We start from the raw sequence: 22,254 nt of genomic DNA on the forward strand, positions 1-22,254 counted from the left end.
AGTTTTCAGCCTTGCTACCTGCTGTTGCAATTTGTGAACTAATGGACTATAATTCAGGGAAGAAGCTAGGGGATAGTCATTCAACTAGAAAAGTTAAACTCCACAAACTCAATTCCTTTCTCTTTTTATGCAAGTATAGGATGCATACAGGTCCGGAAGCTCTTTTCCCTCCCATGTTTATGGGGGAGGGAACTCTGGGAAGAGATGACTAGCTCACTGTTCTTGGTGCCCAACTTTTGGCCAGAAAGAGTAGGAACTGATTGGTTGATGGCTCTCTGACAGTTATACTCCTACAAACAGATAAAACTTCTTTTGCTCACATCCGCTTAGTACCTGAGAGGCTCTGCAAATGCAGGTAACCCTCAACTTACTACAATTGAGCCCAACATTTCTGTTGCTAAGCAAGACACTTGTTAAGTGAGTTTTACCCCATTTTACAATTGTTCTTGTCATAGTTGTTAATTGAGTAACACAACTCTTTGTTGAATCAGATTTCCTTTGCTTGTCAAAAGATTGCAAAGGGTGACCATATGACCCTGGGACCCTGCAAGCATCATAAATATGAAGTCAGTTGCCAAGTGCCTGAATTTTGATCAGGCGACCACAGGAATCCTGCAATGTTCGTAAGTGTGAAAAACAGTCATCAGTCATTTTTTTCAGTGCCGTTGTAACTTTGAATGGCCACTAAACAAATGATTGTAAATCAAGGATTACCTGTAAATCAGGGGTGGGTTGCTGCCGGCATTGCTGCCAGTTTGGTGCCTCAAAGATTTTGTGCTATGCGTGCATGCACATTTGCAAATAAAAAGATCTGTGCATGCGCAAAAACTTTAAAAATGAAAAAAACACCCACATTTTTCCAGTGAAAATTGTTCTGCGCATGTGCAGAACTGAAAAACAAGATGGCGGCCCCATAGGAGAACTGGTTCAGAAGCGTGACAGGCATGGGCCGCTGCCGGTTCCAGAGACCCAGGCCGCCAAATTACTACTGGTTCAGCTGAACTGGTTCGAACCAATAGGAATCCACCTCTGCTGTAAATGCTTTCTTTATTGAAGGTACCAGATGAGATTCCTGGCAATTTTTGGTAGAGTAGGATGTTTCCCATGCAGAAGTACTGGAAACTCATTGACAGTGTAGATAAGGCTGAATTCAATGAGGTGAATTTGTATGGTCCCATTTTCCCCCCTTGTTCTATGTTATGATGTCCCGTGTGGTTATTTCAACGGAATTTTAGAGCATTAAATGCAATAAACATGAAATGTGTATACATACTTTCAGAATTCCCTATAAGAATGTACAGTATATCGCACTGATTTACAACAAGGCCAAAAAAGAAAGGTGTTTTTTTTAATGAAGTGTTTCCCTCCAGCTATGGTTTGCTTGCACAATGTTTATTTGAATGGCCCAAATGTGCATTTTATTGTATTTTACTTGAAATAAAACAAAAAAGGGACAGAATAACAATTCATGCAGATCAGAATTTTTCAGACAGGCTATATATTAGTAGAAGTCTATTAACATTAGTTATTGTAGGTCAGATTGCAAAGCATATCATATTCTGATAGTATTCTGATTTTTATACATGTGTGTTGTAATGATGGGATATAGGTTTCTGGAAAGGAGACCAAGTGAGGAGGAAAAACTGAAACTTCCTTATTCTGAACAACACAACCCCATACAATTGCACAGTTCCAAAAGGAAAAAAAATTGAAATGCTCAGTGAGTTAATTCCAGACAGACTTTGAATACATACATAAAGCAACTGCAGAAACTACCCCGAGGTTTATTTATCTCTAAATAACACCTTCATAATTTAAGAGCACCAGCATTATTTATTCAAAAGTGGGTTCTTTTTATCTCAGATGACTTGTAAGCTCCAGCAGGATTTACAGTGTGCTGAATTTTTGGTTTTTATCTACCCCCCCCCCCCCCCAAGCATATGCCCTAGATGGCACTCAAACTCACCTGGCAGAATGACAAGTACCAAAACCTTACTACGGAGATGACAGCCCTGGGGGGGTCACTAAGTTCCAACTCAACCAAGCCCTGTTCTCACATGATAAGCACCCCTTTCAATAGGATTTTCCAGCCAAACTCTTGGCTTTTAACATAGATCCATGTCTGCAAGGCAGCCACCTCTCAAACGTAGAAGTTCATATATGATTTTTCAAGTTGTAAAGATACGAATGGCCTCAGGGGACCCCTTTCTTATGAGTCAGAAATGATATGGAAACAAACAAACAGGCAAAGGAGAAGAAGAGTCAGCCATGATAATTCTGGGTTAACTAATGTCAAATGAAGGAGGAGATGCCACATATCTCAATTATTGAGATAACTAAACCCATCAGCAAACTAGAAAGCTTTCCTTTATTGGCCAAGGAAGTTTTACTCCACCTAGAACAAAAAGAACAAAAAGAGTGAGCGATGGGTGACCTAACAATATGCTAAGACTCAGTAGCTTGTGCAATATTGACTACCTAAATGGTTAGTCAATATGGAATTAGCAATAAAGGAAGGACTTCACACTTAACACTGGTAATTGGGACTGGAATTTCAAGCAATGCAATAGTAAAGTCTAACTACACATGACCATGCTGCTTAATGACAGCAGTTCTGGCACTCCTGGTTATGGCCGTTAAGCAAATTACCATAGTCATTAAACAAGGACATCACGTAATCCTCATTTACAATTTCCTGTCAGCTTCCCTTTGTTTGTTGGAAGTTAGCACTCAAGGTCACAAAAGGCGAACCTTGTGACTGTAGGGATACTGAAGCAGTCGTAAATATGAAGACCAGTCATAAGTATCTTTGTTCCATACTGCCATAACTTTGAATGGCTGATGAATGGTTGTTAAGTGAGGAACACCTTAAATTTCAATCCAATCTTTTTTTTACACTAGTCTTGTGTAAAATGAGAGTTGATACTGAAAGCCAACAGTGATCTGAGAGTGAATTTAAAATATCTTGAGGTTTCCAATTACAAAAAACTGACTTTTGCTTTCATCTGAAATTGGAGAGATTATTAGATTTCTGACATCATAAGAGAAAATGATTCACCCTGTTCTGTACTATAACAAAAACCACTATTATATTATTATATTTGTAAATACATGATAAGACACTCAAATATTCAAAGGCCCCCAAACCCTGAACACAAATGTTTTGTACTGAAATCTAACCTCCTGTTACCTTCCCCATTTTATTCCCAGATGTCACATTCATCTGGGCTGGGACCTCCTTTCATTCCTGCCATAAACTAATTAAGTGACTTCTAAAGATGTATTATGTAGCAGTCTCAGAATCATTCCCTCAGTTACCTTGCAGCTGCAGCAAGTCCTGGTTACAGTCCGATTTGAAGGATGCTACCATCTCAAACGTGGGCCTGTGAAAAGCCCGACCCCTGCAAATGCAGGTCACAGTTCAAAAGCTCAGCAAGGAGCCAACAGCTGCTTTTACAGGGTGCTGTGGTTTGAAATCAGGGCTATTGGCGAAGAGTTCACCATCTGGCTGAAGGAAGATATCTTACATGCATAGGCTGATGATCCTCTTCTGGAAGATGCTGGCATAAACTCAGTTGCGAGAAAGCAGCATTTCTAATCCCATTTGCGAGAATTCAGCAACTGCTTCCAACAAATTCTATGCAGGGATATCATGAATGGAAAAATATTTAGATCAAGCACAAGAAGCCTTGTGCACAGATTTTCTATCAGTATTTTACAGAGAGGGAGGGAGAGAAAGAAAGGAAAAATAATACAAATAGGAAAAATATAAGACCACCTCTTGGATTAAACCAAGTATTTAAAATATTAAGCATATACATTTAAGGGAAGCCAATTATATTATCTAGGGGAAAAATGAGTTGATAAAAAAGTCACCTATCCAAGTAAGTGGATTGGGGGGGGGGGAGTCAGTCTGAGTGGAAAATCCAACAGCTGACTAAATGCAGAATTTCAACTGAATCTGGAGCATGAAAAGTAGGATTTCTATCAAGAGTATGAGGAGAGTAATGAAATGATGATAAACATTCAAAGATTCCTTAAGGCAGTCACACCAGTCTGGTCTCACCAGATTGAATGATAATTCCCACAGTCCTATGCCATAAACCTTACTATGCAGCATTGATGCAAAGCATCCTGAGAGCATCATATTGACTTTCTTCTGTGTGTTAAGATTAAATGTGGACAATATAGTGCCCTTTCCACTCAATGCAATCCATAGGCCAATGAACCAACATCCCTTTCTTAATAATGCAATGTACATTATCATTTCCTTCTGTGGCACGTCAAGTACAATCTCACATGATTGTTTCATCCAAAGCCATAATGCCTATAATAATGGTCTTCAGGATATGACTGCTGCCAAGTCCTGTCAGCTGCAGTATGTGTGACCTATGACAAGATCCAAAAATTTAAGCCCCATTTTCTACATAAGTAAGAACATGAAGTATCATGGATGGGGAGCCACACACAGGAAGCAATATTCCACAGCTGCCTCCAGCTGCTGGAATAGGCTTTCCTCCCAGTCCTTTTAAGAAACCAAGAATTTTCATTTGGTTTACATTCAGAATAACAAAATTACACAATAACAGAGTTGGAAGAGACTTTGGAGATCTTCTAATCCAATCGCCTTGCTCAAACAGATACTCTCTACCATTTCAAATGGCTGTCCAGTCTCTTTTTAAAAGCTCCCAGGGATGGAAAACCCACAACTTCTGAGGGGCAAGCTATTCCACTGGTTTATTGTTCTCACTGTCAGTAAATTTCTCTTCAGTTCTAGGTTGCTTCTCTCCTTGGTTAGTTTCCAACCATTGCTTCTTGTCTTGCCTTCTGGTGCTTTGAAAAATAGATCAACTCTCTCTTCTTTGTAGGAGCCCTGCTATCATGTTACCCCTAGTCCATCTTTTCCCTAGACTAAACATACCCAATTCCTGCAACCATTCTCCATATTCTTTCCATCCCAGTTTTATTTGTGGACAAATTAGCATTTATAATGCAAATTCCCAGGTCCAACACCTCAAGAAATGCAATCATTAACCCCCCCACAGAATTGCAGATGAAAGCAGTGCACAGAATCATCTTTCAACTGTTCACACTGCCTGTAAGCTGGAGGAATTTGTTCCTTTAGTAAATAGTGGCGTCCTTAAAAAAAAAGAAAGGCAAAATGTAAATACCTGTATACAAAATAGATATTATGGCTTGACTGACAAGAACGTGGAATTCTAGTAAGCAACCAGTCCATGGCTGGTTCAACAAAGGAACAGGAACAAAGCAGTTCCTTTTGAAATAGCCCTTTGCTCTAATATACTTTATTGAGGCAATTTCTCTACCCGCCACCGCCACCAGAGTACTGTGCTGTTCTCGTGCACTTTGACACAACCTGAATAAGATTTTCTCATTCTCTTCCCCCCTCCAGGTTTTATACAAAGTCACATTACGTGCGCAGAAAGGGTTGGGGAAGACTTCACCTGCTACTGAACTCTGTCTGCTCAATAGACTTGTTCAATTTTTAAATCAATGAGACCATTGTGCATGGCTCCCGTCCCCCTCTCCCTCTCCCTCCCGCCAACTCCCTTGTGAACCTGGGAACTCACAGCCATGAAACCAAGAAAACTGCTGCAGGCTTCCACATTCCCTCTTATATTCAACCCACATAAGGAACTGTCCTCCTAGGTGTTGCAGCTTCTAAATCACAAGTTGGGGATTTAAAGAAGTGTGTTTGTAAGTGACCTGCCTTATTTCAAGAGGGGCCAGAGACTTTGTTCCCCTTGAGTCAACATGTGTTGCATTTCTTATCCTGATCCGTAAGCAAATAAGAGAGGCCTTAACTGGCTAACAGGCAGATTTGCTGGAATGACAGTACGTTTTACTGCTGTTGTTGCTGCTGAAAAGAGTTTAATCATATTTACTTAGTCTTTGCCCCAGTGTTACTATAATCTTCCATAGAAAAAGCAACGTGGAAATCTTTCTGGGGTTTTTTCCCCCTTAAAAAACTTTTCTTTCATCTTTCTTTACTGTACTAGCCATCACTCATAATCTGCTTAAAACTGTAGGGGTCACTGTTGTCTTCTTCTGTTAATTAAAAGGAAAAGCGAAGTAGAGGCTGATGTTAAAGACTCTGCTGTCTTCTAATTGCACATTCCTAACACTGGGTTCTGCTAATATATTTTAGCATAAATATGCACAGACCGCATTCGTCTGGTTTAATTGTGTTGAGCCTCATTACAAACAGGGTATTTTGTGCTGACTATCAGCAAGTTGGGAAAGAGACACACACAATAAGCAAAACCTTTAGGCTGGCTTAGCTCATTCTATTTTGTCAGAGTGGGTATGCTTTAGGTCCCCTCAATTAAACATTGTCATCTTGTATGACAGAGGAAATGGACCTTCCCTGTTGCTGCTCCCACACAAACCTCTGGAACAGCTTTCTGTACCCCAAGATAAATATGTTTCCTACTTTCTTGGGGTTCCAGAAGGTCCTTAAGAGCTGGCTCTGTTCATAATTAGTATGCTTGTGAGGCTTCTATCATGTTTTGTTGTTAAGAGTTCTTTTTAGGATTGGCTGCCACATTTTATGTTACGTTTTTAAATGTTTTAACTATGTAATTGGAATTGCTGCCAAGAGTCCATTGGAGGAAGCAGGCATAATCATCATCATCATCATTCTAGGAAATATACCAAAGAAAATGGGGGTTGATCTCCAAGTTATAATTTGGAAATATCCTTTCCTTTGTACTATTACAAAGATCTAACTACTACGAATATAACAGCCTTTAGACCAGTGGTAAGGGACGGGGTAGCTCAGGGGCTAAGACGCTGAGCTTGTCAATCAGAAGGTCGGCAGTTCAGTGGTTCGAATCCCTAGCACCATGTAATGGAGTGAGCTCCTGTTACTTGTCCCAGCTTCTGCCAACCTAGCAGTTCGAAAGCACATAAAAATGCAAGTACAAAAATAGGGACCGTAATAGCGTTCTGTGCACCTTTGGTGTTTAGTCATGCCAGCCGTGTGACCAGAGAGATGTCTTTGAACAGTGCTGGCTCTTCGGCTTTGAAACGGAGATATGCACCACCCCCTAGAGTCGGGAACGACTAGCACATATGTGTGAGGGGAACCTCTACCTTTACCTTTAGACCAGTGGTTCCCAACCTTTTCTTGGTCATGCCCCACCTAAGCATCTCTAAAATCCTGATGCCCCCGCGTGTGACATATAATTCTCACTTTACCCAAAAAGTGAACTCTACTCACATGGAGGAAGCCTAGAAGGTCATTAACGTGGTTTAAACAAGGTTCCAAATTACCTTCATTAAAAATCAAATTGCCCCACTGTGGGGTGTGGGCCCCACATTGGGAAACATTGCTTTAGACTTTGAAGAAGGGGGAAAAACACATTTTGTAATTCAAATTCTCAAAATGTATTGCAGAAGAGACTTTAAAAATACTGATAAATTAGGTTTCTTCCAGAGAACCTTAGTTGCCACTAACCCTAACCCTAACCCTAAAACCTTGACAAAGAAGTTTGAAATTGATCTAAGGTCATCTTGTGAACCTCAAAATGTAGTCAACACTCAGAAAAAAAACAAGTTATCACATTCTTTTCTTTCATCTGATCATCAGAAAATGGCAACAATAGTCATCCAATCTTGGGATGTAGCCTTGGGAGCTATCATCAATGGTTTAGTAACAGTAATCCTACCCCATAACTAAGGGGCATGCAACAAAATGCTAATTACTCCCTCCATGTTTCCAATACATTTATTTGTGAGCATGCTGATTTGCAGAAACAAAAGATAAAACTTTGTTATACAAAGGAAGATTAAGTACGGTATAAGGAATGTAACAATAGAACTGAAATTTCCAGTCACTAAGCTGCTATTCCTTTTTGAATTTTAAAGCCTCTCTGAGTTGTGGAAGTAAAATTGTAATGTAATTGTAATCTTGTAAGCAGATATTCTTCCCAGTAGCTGCTATTACAGTTGGATGTTACTATAGTGGCTACATTGGGGAACTGGAAGACAATCTCTAAACATCTACCAAAAGATACAAGCTTCAAGAACAGATGAAAGTGAATACAGGTAGTCCTGGATGTACAACAGTTCATTTAGCGATTGTTCAAAGTTACAATGGCATTGAAAAATGTGTATTTCACACTTACAACCTCGCAGCATTCCCATGGACACGTGATTAAAATTAAGACACTTGGCAACTGACTCATATTTATGACGGTTGCAGTGTCCTAGGGTCACGTGATCCCCTTTTGCAATCTTCTGACGAGTAAAGCCAATGGGGAAACCAGATTCACTGAACAATCATGTCACTAACGTAACAACTGCACTGATTCACTTAACAACTGTGGCAAAAAAGGGCATAAAATGGGGCAAAATTCACTTAACATATGTCTCACTTAGCAGCAGAAATCTTGGGCTCAATTGTGGTAGCATGGTGAGAACTCCCTATCATGGCTTGCTTGAATCAAGGATTATAGTTGCCATAACTTGACATCATTATGAATTCAAATAACTCCGGAGTTGATAATGGAGTGGAACGATCTTCAGCTAAGCAGTAAAAGCATCCAGATGGCTCAGCGGAACAGCTTTTCTAATCTGAGAGAGAATTTATTCTGGCACCCCTTTGTTTAGAAGCCCCTCTGTGTTTGCTCCCTCTCTCCATAAACAAGAGCTATGCTGTGGCCACATGTTTATGAATCATGCAGTGTATCTGCTTTTTAATATGTTAAGTTAGTATATCAATACAGATATTTTTCCCAGTAGGGGAATAGAATCTCTCATGTCTATTGCTGAATGAACACATGCCCCAAATCATAAGTATGGAGCTCCATTTGCAATAAGTATCAAGTTGAATTTCAGGTACATTATTATATATTTTTTAAAAAGCTCAGTCTAAATATACACCTCTGTAGCTAAACCTGATTTAAAACTTTCAAAAGTACCCTGCATATTTGCTTACAGCTATACAGGTATGCATGTTAAACCAGATCCCCCCCCCCAAAAGATGTTGATGTTGGAGTGATGTTGCCTCTTGCCAACAACAGAGAGGACATGTGGATGATCTACTTGCAGGTACCTTCTTTTAACATTAGACCAAGTCAAAACTAAAGTCATCGTGTATTAAAGGCCTATCTATAAGAAAAAAAGTTCTAAATGGATAGAATGCATCTATACTGTACACACGACTCAAGAGCATGCAGAAACTCAATTGTCCACAAAATACAATTTCTTTTTTTTAAAAAAGGAAAGAATTTTATTTTGAAGGGGGGGGGGAGTCCTTAAAAAGTAGGTTGATAAGTTTAATTGATGGTGATGTGCTCCATATTTTAGCTGATATTTTAAAAAGAAAATATTTTTTTTTACTTTAAAAAAAAAAGAATGGTCAATTATTATGTTCTCCAAATGGCCAGAATGAACCCTATAAGAAGCTCGTAAACAGGACAGTAGTTCAGCAGTGCATTCCTGCTCATAATCTCTACAGATTATCGTATTTTTCGGAGTATAAAACACACAGGAGTATAAGACGCACCAAGATTTTGAAGAGACAAATTAAAAAAAAAAAAACATTTTTGCACCCCGCAGACCTCCCAAAATTGGCCCATTTTTTGTAAAAACTGGCCCTTTTTGTCAAAAAAAAGGGCAGGCATAGCCTTTAGGAGGCTTGTAGAGTGATCCTGTGGGCTTGGGGGGGGGGCAAAAAATGGGCTGTTTTCGTGAAAATGGGCCCTTTATGTCAAAAAAGGGGCATGCATAGGCTTAATAAGGTTTATAAAGTGCTCCTGGGGGCCGGAGGGCAAAAAAATGGCTCATTTTTGCCCTCCCCAGCCCCCAAGAGCACTCTGGAAGTCTCCTAAAGGCTATGCATGGCCATTTTTGCAAATTTTGCAAAAATGCTGTATTCAGTGTTTTTTGAAGACACAAGCAAAGTGTCTTCAAAAAACACCTGGAAAGTCCAGTTGCCTCTTGAAAAAGCACCTTTGGGACAACCATGACCTGGATGACTGAGAATATCCCTATACAGATATGGGTGTATGCCTAGAATTTCCCAGAATCAGAATTCTGAGTTCTTTCATGAATTCTGTTAAGCAAATGCTTTGATATATGGCTGGTTCTTGATTTTTTTTTTTTTTTGACTTCTTTATAGTCCCATTAAGGTCAATCCAGAATTTACTGAGGAAAATGACATGCCCATCTTACATTACCACACACTGAACTGGTAGTATCCTAACTTATCTACTTATTCCAAATACTACTACTACTACTACTACTACTACTACTACTACTAATAATAATAATAATAATAATAATAATAATAATAATAATAATAATAACAACAACAACAACAACAACAACAACAATAATAGTAATAAACCTCTTCATAATATTGTTTTCAGATATTTCTTTCATTACTGTTATCATGTTCCTGAAGAGAGGTACCTAGGTACCTATTCTGCACAGTAGGTCCCTGAAAAAGTAATGCTTTAAATAATTAGTTGAGTCTCCAATTCCCCAGAATCTAATCGTTAAAATATTAGCAGATGAATGTCCCCATAATGAGGTTTCAGGAACAGCATTTTAGAAGGGCACATCAAACACAATATATGGTTATTCCATAGAGACACATGTTTCTAAGAAACTCACTGTTTACATGTAACAAATATTGTGCCACTGAGATCAACATCCAATGTGTAGACAAGCTAAGCTAGGACAGGTTACAACATTAAAATAATCAAGTCAAATTTTGCAGGTATCAGAGAACCTACCATTTTCTCTATGAGCCATTCTTGACTCTAGCGACTTCATGAATGAGTCATTACAGTTTTCATGGCAAGATTTACAGAAGTGGTTTACCCTGTCTTCTTCCTAAGGCTGAGAGAGAGTGATTGACCCATAGTCACCCAGCTGGCTTTCATGGAACTTTGAACTCACAGTCTCTTGCTTTCTAGCCTGTGCCTTGACCTAACTGGTTCTCAATGTATTTGTACCAACAGCCAACAAACAAGACCATGACCAAAAGAAACCTGAACGTTGAATAAATGAATGTTTAAGCAATAAACCAATGCTCTTGAAAAAACACATTTCCCAATGCACTCTCAAATGCAGCCAAAAGCCAGCCTTCACATTTTGTTCCTCTTGTACTACCACCTGAAAAGGAACCATATGAAGTATGTACATTCCTGATGTATAGTAGTGTTGGTAACGAATTAAGCCACATTGTTACACAACATCTTCTCTCAAGATAAGTTCAATAGCCTATGAAGAATGGAGGTGTACTCTAACAAAAGGGTTATTGTCTGAGTTTCCCTTTATTGTACAATGGATACAGTGAAACTGCCCACACACTGAAATGTTTTTCAAGGTCAATTCATGTATCTAAAAATCATGAAAACTTCAAAAATTAAATTTTTTTTTTGCTAACTGTGTATTGGCTTCTGCATTCTTACGCTGGCACATTTCTGGGGCTGCATGCAAAAGTTATTTCCTCTCTAAGATATTGCATTGAAGGCAATGAAATATATGCCGTGTTTCTTTAGGATCAGAAGATAAGCGATTTCACTGAATAGCTGCCAGAAATTATGTCCATGCAGTGTCTCCAGAATCAGGTGTTTATTTTCCAAGTCTAGGGGGGGGGGAGGGAAAGTACTTAAATACATGTGAAAAGCCTCAGAACTTTAAATGTTTCCTTTTTGATCGTCTTTCAAAGCGTGTAAAATTGGATAACTGCACAGTTAAGAAAATACTATTCCACAGACAAGCTCGGGTTTCAGGAATAAAAAGTTTTTATTCTCTAAAAATCATCTCTATATCACAGCCTCTGTAGGATTAAAGGGACTTAAATTGACATAGACTCATACAAAATTCTCCCATTTTTCATTGCAGGAACCTTCTTTTAGCTAGGTGATTATATCTGCAATCACATTGAATTTAATAGTCCAATTGTGACGTCCCACTGAACCCAAAAGTGCTAACTTCAGAGAAAGAAAATATAGTGCTCCCCATAATGTACTTTATTCTTGCCTCCATCATTATACATTCTATAACAGAGGTTTAGAGAAAACTGAATGTGAAAAAAGCAAAATTAATATTTAGATTATTTGCCAGTATGCTCACTATCATTCTCTTACGCTTCCCGAAATGTTGCCCAATTTCTAAAATCTAGTTTGGGCTCCATTTTCACATTGGTATTGGAGAAGGACATTCGTATACATCTTTGCACACATTTTTCCTAATCCACACTTCACTGAGTTTTCCATCTAATGTAATGTGTTTGTGTGCATATTTTAATATAATTACTCTAGATTTTGTAGGACCTTTTTTCAATATTCACATTATTTTATATATTAATGAAACATGAAAAATTCTGGGGAAAAATGAGTTTCAGCGTTCACATGTTTTTGGTTGACCTATTATTTGGTAGATGCAAATTGGATATATTTCTACGGGGAAAAATTGTTGTCCATTTTCACTTGGACATGCATTCCACCAAGTTTGATTCCCACAGCTAGTAACCCTACAACTGCAACCTTAACATTCCTGTCCTGACCTTCTAATGGAAAAGATTTCGGATGATAACATGGAGCTTTCATTGCTAAATATACACTGATCCCAGCTCAGGAGCCCTTTTGTTTTACTCCTTTGTGCTGGATGGGAAACAAAACATTTTTTTGCCATGCAACAAAGACAAATTGCTTGCTGAGCCAACAAGCTATTTTCATATTAACTTGCCAGAGGACACAACTTTATTAACTTCAAATGACAGAAGCACGTGGGAGCAGCATCTGCAAATTGCAAATAAGGCAATTGCCCTATAGCTTTCATGTTTATTTCCTCATTGCGGCTCCTTCTTTTTCTTTCCTGGAGAATGAAAAATGAAGCCCATTAAAAATATTTGATTGGACTTGATTAAAGCTATCTTTTCAGGTAACCTCTATACCCAAGCCTTATTAAATTTTTAAAAACTCTCCCGTTCTGAAAAGTGGTTTGTTTAAATCAATGACTCAATTGGACACAGCTACAGACTTGCTGGTATCCCAGCTGCAGAAAATGGAAAAACAGTCCTATTCAGAAGAAGTAAAGGCTCACTATATCAGTGGAACTGCAGAGAGGGGCTCAGATTTAAAAAAGAAAGAAAGAATTGAAAAACTTTGAGGTGGAACTGGAGGAAGGCCTGTTCAAAATAAGTATTTTCCATCTGTTTTAGTTCCGTAGTCAGTGGTGGGATTCAGCTGGTTTGCACTGGTTTGGGCCCTCCCTCCCTTCCCAGGAGTCTCCACACAACACATTTTGGATGCCAGGTAAATGCAGGGGCCGCGCGAAGGTTCTGGAAGAGCAAAAATCGGGCCTTCCTGAAGTCCAAAAACAGGCTTGTTTCCAGCTTCTAGAGGGCCTCTGGAGCCCAGAGGCAGATGTTTTTGCCCTCCTGGAGGCCCTGGGAAGCCTCTGGAGCCTAGGGAGGGTGAAAACGCCCTCCCTCACTGTGGTGCAGGAAGCCAAGTAAGCCACGCTCACCCAGCAACCAGGCAGACAACCGGTTGCTAATATTTTAGAATCCCACCACTGTCTCTAGCCATGCTTTCTCCATGTCTTGGTAGTGAGGGATTGAGACCTTAACATTGGCCCAATTCTTTTGGGCTTCCACTCCATGATGACCAATTGCACATGTGCACTACTGTTACCTCCTGCTCTTTTATCCTTGTTGTCAGTTCCATTCACAGACTGTTCTTCCACTGACTTAGGCCCCATGTTGTCTATTTTCTATGTAGGCCAGAAAGGAGGCCCATCTCATGACTATGATGGGATAATCTGATGGGGAGGAAGGGCTGAAGTAGAATGACATACTGTATTGCTTTCTTTTCCAGTGTTCACAGGAATAATGCAGTTGATCTACAATTAGTCCAAGACACATATATTCCAATTTTCAGTGCCACAAAGTGGATCTTGGAATGGACACATGCACTGCTAGTCAGGGCACACTTGGTCCATGTAAGTAGATCTAAGTGGCAGTCACAGGTTGCAGCAGGTAGAAGCATTTAGATTATCATGGTTTATCTCAAACACAAGCAAAATCATCAGATAATCCCAGAAGTGTAGAATAGATTTAGGAATTGAAAACAACAATGGCTACCGCTTCTGCATTGTTCTCTGTAGAACTACTTGGATATTGCATAGTGTCAGTGAGAGAATGTTTATATTTTTGTATGCCCAGAAAGTTGAGTATTGTCTCCTTCCCTAGCATAAGTCAAAGGTCCATGCATAGAAAACATAAAGCTCTCCCTTCTAGTTAGGGCTCCTTTGCTAGCCCCTGGCTTCTATGGCTATGTATTGAGGAAGGTAAGAGATGAAAGTCCTAGGATGTTTCTACTTCCCATCTGCTAATGTGGTGCAGTAATTAGAGTCCTGCTCTTTGGATTTTGCAAAGTGTGCTGAAGATTTGGTAACGGTCTCTCTTTTCTCCCCAGTGTGATTTGTTAATAGAAATTGGGAATATTCTTCCTCGGTGGACTCAAAGTTCTACACTTCCATTCTGAGTCCAGAGAATCATCAGGGATTGCTTTTGTCAGGGGCATTTATGACAGTTTTGCAAGTCCATGGTTTCTTGTCAAAAAAACCCCAACATTTTCATCAATGGTCTATGTGGGTAACCTGCCCAGGTATGCTTTCTGCTGAGCTACATGGATCTTAAAACTTATGGGCTGGGCTGGCCAGTATTAATGTTTTGCTAAAAATGAAACAAGAGGCATGAATAGCATGCAGAGATGCTTCTGTACTCTGGGAATGGGAGTACTAAGGTTGCTGTTGGTCATGTACCAGGTGTAAAGTGGAATCAAAGCAGCAAATTGGGACGTGCACAATTGCACATTCTGTAATCAGTTTGCTGGCAGTTCCAGTGTAGACAGTGATAGAGATATGGTCAATAATATATCCAGAAACACTTAAAGCATGAGTACCTTTTTCTTAGAATCCCTCACTTTCTCTCCCAAACAGAACATGGATTGAAATCTGCAGCCAGCATTATGACTTCAGTTCCAAAGTAAGCCTTGATCTGCTCTAGGAAACCCACTATTGTGAACCTATGAATCAAACTGGCTTTAAGCATTTTAAGGAAATAGGCTATATCAGAATGAACACATTTGCTGAACTTGGTTTACACTGTGACACAGTGATATCTTTAATTAAAGGATTACTGCATTAATAAACATAATTGTATGAGTTTATATTACATGCTAAATGGTAAACTAGGGGTTTACTCACTGTGACCGGCTCAAAATGAATTGTGAATTGCTTAACCATGGTTTGCTGGACATATTTTCATTAGCTGCATTCATACACTACACTAAGCCAATATCAAATCAACTATCTTATGACTTACCATGGTATGTGAGACCGATCATAGCGCAACAAATATATCAGCTGTTGGAGAGGGAGGCAGTTGTCCAAATCTTTCCCCAAAACGTTCAAAAACAAAAGCAAGAAAACATGATGTTCATACAATTCTATAAAACACTATAAAGGATAATTCTGTGCAGGTGATGGGAGAATGAGTGAATATACATCCAGGCTATTTGGCATTATTCAGTATTGGCTACATTCACATAGGATACTAAGCCAACATTTCCGCCTGTTGTGAACAACTCCATTGTTTCCACTTGGCTTCTCCCAAGAAGCTCCTTCTGCAGTTTGTTTAACATGCCATCAAAAGCAGAAAGACTGCAGTGTAACTTCCTAACAAACAAGCTTGTTAGGAGAAGAACAAGCCAGAAGAGGTTAAACAAACCATGGAAAGTAGAAAGTACTTCCATGGTTTGTTTAGCCATTGCCTCTTATAAGAGAAGCCCAAGTGACAAACTCCAACCAGTTGCTTAGTCACCATATGTCAAAATTCTGACAAGTTCTTGGTGTCTCTAAGATTTCATTTAATCAGTGTTTTGAATCAATTATCAGGGATCAGGAAAGCAGTCTAATAATTTGCAGGTAATATGTTTAAGCCGCATGGTGATGTTCCTGAGGACAAGGCAAATTAATCAAGCTCTCATGCTGTTAGTAATTTTTTTTAAAGTAGTATTCAAATCACTTGTGCCTGTTTAAAAAAAACCCTGGGGATAAGACATTTTCTAATGCTATCAAAATATTGATTCAAAGCATTGTCTTTTGGCTCAGCATTAACAGATGCCTAGTTTACATTATCCTTTACCTTCAAAATATGGATGGAAAACATGTATGGCCATTCCCAGGGAAGTCAAGTTAACCTAGACACTATACCAATCTGCTCCAGTTTAGAACCACCCAGATGTGTTGAAACTAGAACTCCCAAAAGTTGAGACTGCAACTTTCTATCAACAAGGCTGTTAACTGTTCTGCCCAGTTAACCTAGACATTACACCAGTCTGCTCCAGCCTAGAACCACCCAGATGTGTTGAAACTAGAACTCCCAAAAGTTGAGACTGCAACTTTCTATCAACAAGGCTGTTAACTGTTCTGCCCAGTTAACCTAGACACTATACGAGTCTGCTCCAGCCTAGAACCACCCAGATATGTTGAAACTAGAACTCTCAAAAGTTGAGACTGCAACTTTCTATCAACAAGGCTGTTAACTGTTCTGCCCAGTTAACCTAGACACTATACCAGTCTGCTCCAGCCTAGAACCACCCAGATATGTTGAAACTAGAACTCTCAAAAGTTGAGACTGCAACTTTCTATCAACAAGGCTGTTAACTGTTCTGCCCAGTTAACCTAGACACTATACCAGTCTGCTCCAGCCTAGAACCACCCAGATGTCTTGAAACTAGAACTCCCAAAAGTTGAGACTGCAATTTTCTATCAACAAGGCTGTTAATTGTTCTGACCAGTTAACCTAGACACTATACCAGTCTGCTCTAGCCTAGAGTCACCCAGATGTGCGGAAACTAGAATTCCCAGAAGTTGACACTATGACTCTCTATCAGCAAGGCTGTTAACTGTTCTGTACCACATTATGTCATACCATCCTGGCATATACCAGCTTTTCCAACAAGTAATTTTTATAAAGTACAAGGCAGATTGACATTTAGGACAAGAATGTTTTCAGCACACAGACACACAACAATAACAAGTTTAGGACACCTACAGATCACCACCAGATCATCCCTATAAAACTTTACCTTGTCAGTGTCTATGCTACACAATGCACAAGAAATAATGGCCATACAGATTTATGTTAATAAAATAAAAGACATGACAGTAACATTAGCACAACACTGGGACTATCTTCCTAGGCCATCCTTCATAGATGGATTAACCTTTTTTTCTCCAAGTTGCAGAGGACTGGACTAGCTTTGTTGTCCCTTCCAGCTCCATAATTCCATGATTGTATTTCCCATGATTCAACTATGGCTTTTGCCAGATGACTTAACAGATCAGTGTAAAAATGGACTGCAGCCTTAAACCTGCATTGCATTTTCTTGAACACAAAGCCAGCCCTACCAAAGTGATAGCAAACAACACGGTGCTTTGACTTCAGCCTAGAGCAGGAAGAGTTACAGAGTGAGGATGTAGCAATGAGAAAGCACCTGCTGCCACTCTAGGAATTAACTGTCTTTGCAGCTCAGGAGTTTGAGTCAGACATTGATCAGTTCAGCTGCAGGGAAGCACCTGAAAACGAACACACCTGTGGGAACACAGGAACACAGAGCATAATGTGGATGTCTACAAGGACAACCTGTGGAGTAAAGTGGAATGGAGTGCTCATAAGTTGCTGCTTCAGAGTACAGAGAGAAGTTTGGTCTGAAGAATCTTAATGAGAAATGAGAAATGGAGACAGGGCTATCCATCTTCTTTTTCCCAGTGGGACTGCAACACTTTTACAATTGTAGCCTACAAACGCCTATTCCCAATTATAATACTTTTACTCAGACAAAAAATATTGGCACTTGAGTGAATAGAAATTGAAATAAAGAACTATTGGACAGTGATAAGGCAAGTCTTTTACGCACTTGAATTCCCAGGTTTCACACACAATGAGAGAGAGAGGGAAAGGGACACACATTTCCACAGAAGGCTAGGAAATACTGATATCTGAACTCCTTTTAGTTAATGTAGAGGAGCTGGAACTGAGCTAACTAGACCAATAACCAGACTATAAAACAGTTTCCTAGGCTCTTAAGACATCTGGCTTCCTAAAATGAACATCTGACTCAACTATAAATTATTGATTGAAAACCATATGTCCCAACCCAAGGAAAGTTAACAGTGTTTGGTTTTTACTGAGACAAATGATCCATTTAAATTTTACTAATTTGAATGAAATTTTCTAAACTGGGCTTTACGATTTTTAAAAAGTTAGTTTGGGAAGTAGCAGACATTTTCTGCAGTACTCTGAGTACTTTCAGAGAGCAAATAGCTGAAATATTTACAAAAGAAGAAAGGCATTAAATTGCACTAATTTCTTACCATCTGTCCAAATGTTGTCCAAAGCTTCGGAGGGGAGATATCAGGCACATATACTTGAAAGCATAAACCAGTTTTTACACTTACCATTCTTAAAAATTAGTGAGCCTAACTTTGAATTTTTAAATCTAGGAGTAAAAGTCATACCATATATAAAACTTTGCTATTCTGTTAATGGGGAGGGAGGGAGGGAAGGAGGGAAGAAGGAAGAAAGGAAGGAAGGAAGGAAGGAAGGAAGGAAGGAAGGAAGGAAGGAAGGAAGGAAGGAAGGAAGGAAGGAAGGAAGGAGTCAGTCAGTCACTAACAGTATCTTTCTTGTAGAGGACACTGGCTATATTTTCATTAAAAAGTCTCATGAAATGCAATCCACATTTTAGCTGAGTGCATGATTCAGAAAATTGGTCCAATTGAGCAAACTATGGGAAATTTGTGGGGTATGTATATAGCCGCTATTGCTGTAAAGTCAGATTTCTATAGTGCCTGCTTCTCAAATGTAAACATATATAGACAAGCATTGGTTGATTTAGAGTACACATGCAGATTTAAAGCATCTCTCTTCTATTTCCTCCTGGAGTGCTAAGCTATTTCATACAGGCACTTATTGTATTGTTGGGGGAAACTTCCTGAAATTTTGTTAAATACCTATCTCTTTTTCTGTCTGTTCCCTCCTCATCCCAATGGAGACCTTGATTGATTCTTTTTGTTGTTCATGCTCATACATCTCTTTCTTTACTTCTGAAGATAAGGATGAAGGCACTTTAGGACAGATGACATACAAGGTTACTTCCAATGCTGAGCCAGGAAAAGGTCAGATATGAACAGGGTTGATGGCTGGTCGGGGTGGGGAAAGTAGATTCATGGAAGGAATGTAGTTTACTTAAGGATTTATTTACTGGGATGGACAAGTTTGCAGGTCAATTTAATTTGTCTGCAGTATTTATACAAGAGGATCAGAGTAGGTGAAAGAGCCAAGCTGGCAATCTGAAACCAGTTGGACCACTTCAACTGGTAAAACCTATATTGGAATCTATACAGTTTGTTTCATTGCCAAATACATGCAAAAGGTGTAAAACTGTGTGTAAAAGAAGCAGCTGCTCCAATAAAATGAAAAGTGCTAGAGCAGGACTTAGAGCAGATCAATGACTTTACACAAGGAATTTGTGAAGCCATGGGTTTTCTGGGGCCCAAAAGACCCAAATCTCCAGTAAAGGGCAATAAAGATATATATATATATATATATATATATATATATATATATATATATATATATATATATATATATATATATATATATATATATATATATATATATATATATATATATATATATATATATATATATATATATATATATATATATATATATATATATATATATATATATATATATATATATATATATATATATATATATATATATATATATATATATATATATATATATATATATATATATATATATATATATATATATATATATATATATATATATATATATATATATATATATATATATATATATATATATATATATATATATATATATATATATATATATATATATATATATATATATATATATATATATATATATATATATATATATATATATATATATATATATATATATATATATATATATATATATATATATATATATATATATATATATATATATATATATATATATATAAAGGCTCCATCCCTCTTTAATGCCATCTCAAGGTCAGATTTTCACAGCCCAGGTTTGGTAACCTTAATTTCAAGCAATGGTTTTGAAAGATATGTGGTCTTTCTCTCCCTCCCTCCCTCCCTCCCTCCCTCCCTCTCCCTCTCTCTCTCCTTCCTTCCCTCCCTCCCTCCCTTTCCCCATGTAGGGAATGCCATACTGGATGGAACAATGAACTAAGAGCCATAAGTTGAAGAGTTCACAGACAAATATGAGAGTGGTATTACAGGTTGGAGAAACAAAGTTCTAAATATACTCTTACCTAATTCATTCAATAAAGTAAAATAAATACTGCCTACAGCTTCTTTCTCCTCCTGTAGAATATCATGGACTGAATAGCAGGCTTGAAATGAGAGGTTTGGGGTAAATGTTGCAAAAAAATTCCTCTTCTAATATTTTTATAAAGGAGCTGGCTAGATCGAAAGGCATAGGTGAGTTTAAGAATGGGTGCCAGATCATTACAGTGGTAGGAGAGGGTTACTGCTTAGGGGACAAAAGACAAAAGGACAAAGAGAACTGGACTGGAGGGAGTTGAATTTAAGGGAAGAATTAATCAAGTTATATATGGGGGTGGGTGGATGGTGTTAGAAATCAAGGTCCTCAGCTGGACCTTGATAATTGGGATGATTTCTTATCCACTTCATATCCAAATGGATAAGAGATCATCCCAATGCAGAGGCTGCCCCGGACTATAGGAAAGGAAGGATTACAGATGTAATAACTCTACAAGGAAAAAGGAGGTGATGAATATGCAAAATAGGAGGGAGCGGGACTTGCTAGGACCCAGTTTTAAGAGAAAGATTTCTATTGGATTACTTGAAAATGCACCCTGTAAGAGTCCCAAAGACACATACATAAACTTAAGATATTTAAAGATCCAGGTGCCCTTTTCTCCCTGAATACCAAGCTTATTTCAATCCAGGAACACATGCCTAAGATTCTGAATGAGACCAAAGATGCTTTGCACATGCTCAGAAACAACCGCACTTCCAACACTTCACCCTCGGCCCCCTGCTTGGTTTCGCATCCCAAGAAGCCAACAAATTCCAGGGTGTGCAAGTTTAGTCCGGGTATTAATTTGAGAGAGTTGAAAAGAATTCCTTCCAGATGTGTATGCTGGCTGCTTCTTCTCTCTATTGGATGCGGGAGGCTGTCTGTCAACGAAGCTCTAAATTTACATCTGGGAAATTCAGACGTGGAAAAAAAGGGAGCCCACTGGTTTCCCAGCGAGTTTCCCGAGCTCCCCGACCCACCCGGGAAGGGAGAAGAAGGGGCGCCCGGCCTCTCTTCGTGCCGCGCCTGACACACCCAAGGAGGCTGGAGCCCTGACTTGCTGGCGCCGTTCGAGAGCAGCGGAGTCACATACATACCGGTACCAGGCGAGTCCCCGGCCGTAGTTACGATCGAAGAAGTGCGGCTCGGCGCCCGCCGCCCTCACATCCGGATGCACCCGCAGAAACTCGAGCAGCGCTCGGGTGCCGCCCTTCTTCACGCCGATGATCACCGCTTGAGGCAGCCGCTGGTTGCCTTCTCCCCCCGGCTGGGCTTGCAGCAAGGGATCCCGGGGCGTGCCGGGCGTCTCTTCGCCCTGCGCGACGGGAATCGGGGCCGGGTCCCGGGTGAGGACGCGCGCTGCCCCCGCTAAGCAGTAGCTGGCGTAGAGAGACATCAGCACGGAGCCCAGGACCAGCAGCAGCTTCCGCAAGGCGCGGCGGGGCAGGGGCTCGGGGCCAGGCGAGGAGGCGGGGGGCGTCCCTCCCCGGGCCATGCTAGGCGGCCCCCCGCGCAGGGGCCATCGCCCCCTCCTCTCAGCCGCTTGGCACTCGGCGGGGAGCGGACAGCCCCATGGACGGGTGATCTGGAGCCGGACCCGCCGCCTTTAAGGATGGCGAAGGAGAGCTGTGGTCGCCCCCCTCCTCCAACGGGAAGTGGGGTTCACAGGCGCCTCATTCCCGCGCGCTAGCGGGAAGCCTTCTGCTCCAGCGGTGTAAAAAGGGCCGAAGGGAAGGAGAAGGCTGCCTTTGGGGGATTAAAGCAAGGGCCTGGCAGCGACGGGAGCATCGCGCCCCCGGCTCCTGGGGACGGTGGGAGGGTCTCAG

The 22,254-nt window shown here is 39.9% G+C and overlaps 1 protein-coding gene across 1 annotated transcript in view; it reads right to left on the bottom strand.

The window, feature by feature from the left end:
• The window catches only part of LOC309398748 (heparan sulfate glucosamine 3-O-sulfotransferase 3A1-like), a gene marked incomplete at its 5' end in the record, with an annotated part of 85,733 nt that extends 63,810 nt beyond the window's left edge, over nucleotides 1-21,923 (bottom strand). The window contains one exon of the mRNA XM_081965924.1: nucleotides 21,526-21,923. Coding sequence (XP_081822050.1) covers nucleotides 21,526-21,923 — 398 coding nt within the window. The remainder of the gene's footprint in view (nucleotides 1-21,525) is intronic.
• Between the last annotated feature and the right edge of the window lie 331 nt (nucleotides 21,924-22,254).

The sequence above is a fragment of the Natrix helvetica genome, assembly GCF_964273705.1.
Source record: "Natrix helvetica genome assembly, chromosome: 1".
Lineage (NCBI taxonomy): Eukaryota > Metazoa > Chordata > Lepidosauria > Squamata > Natricidae > Natrix > Natrix helvetica.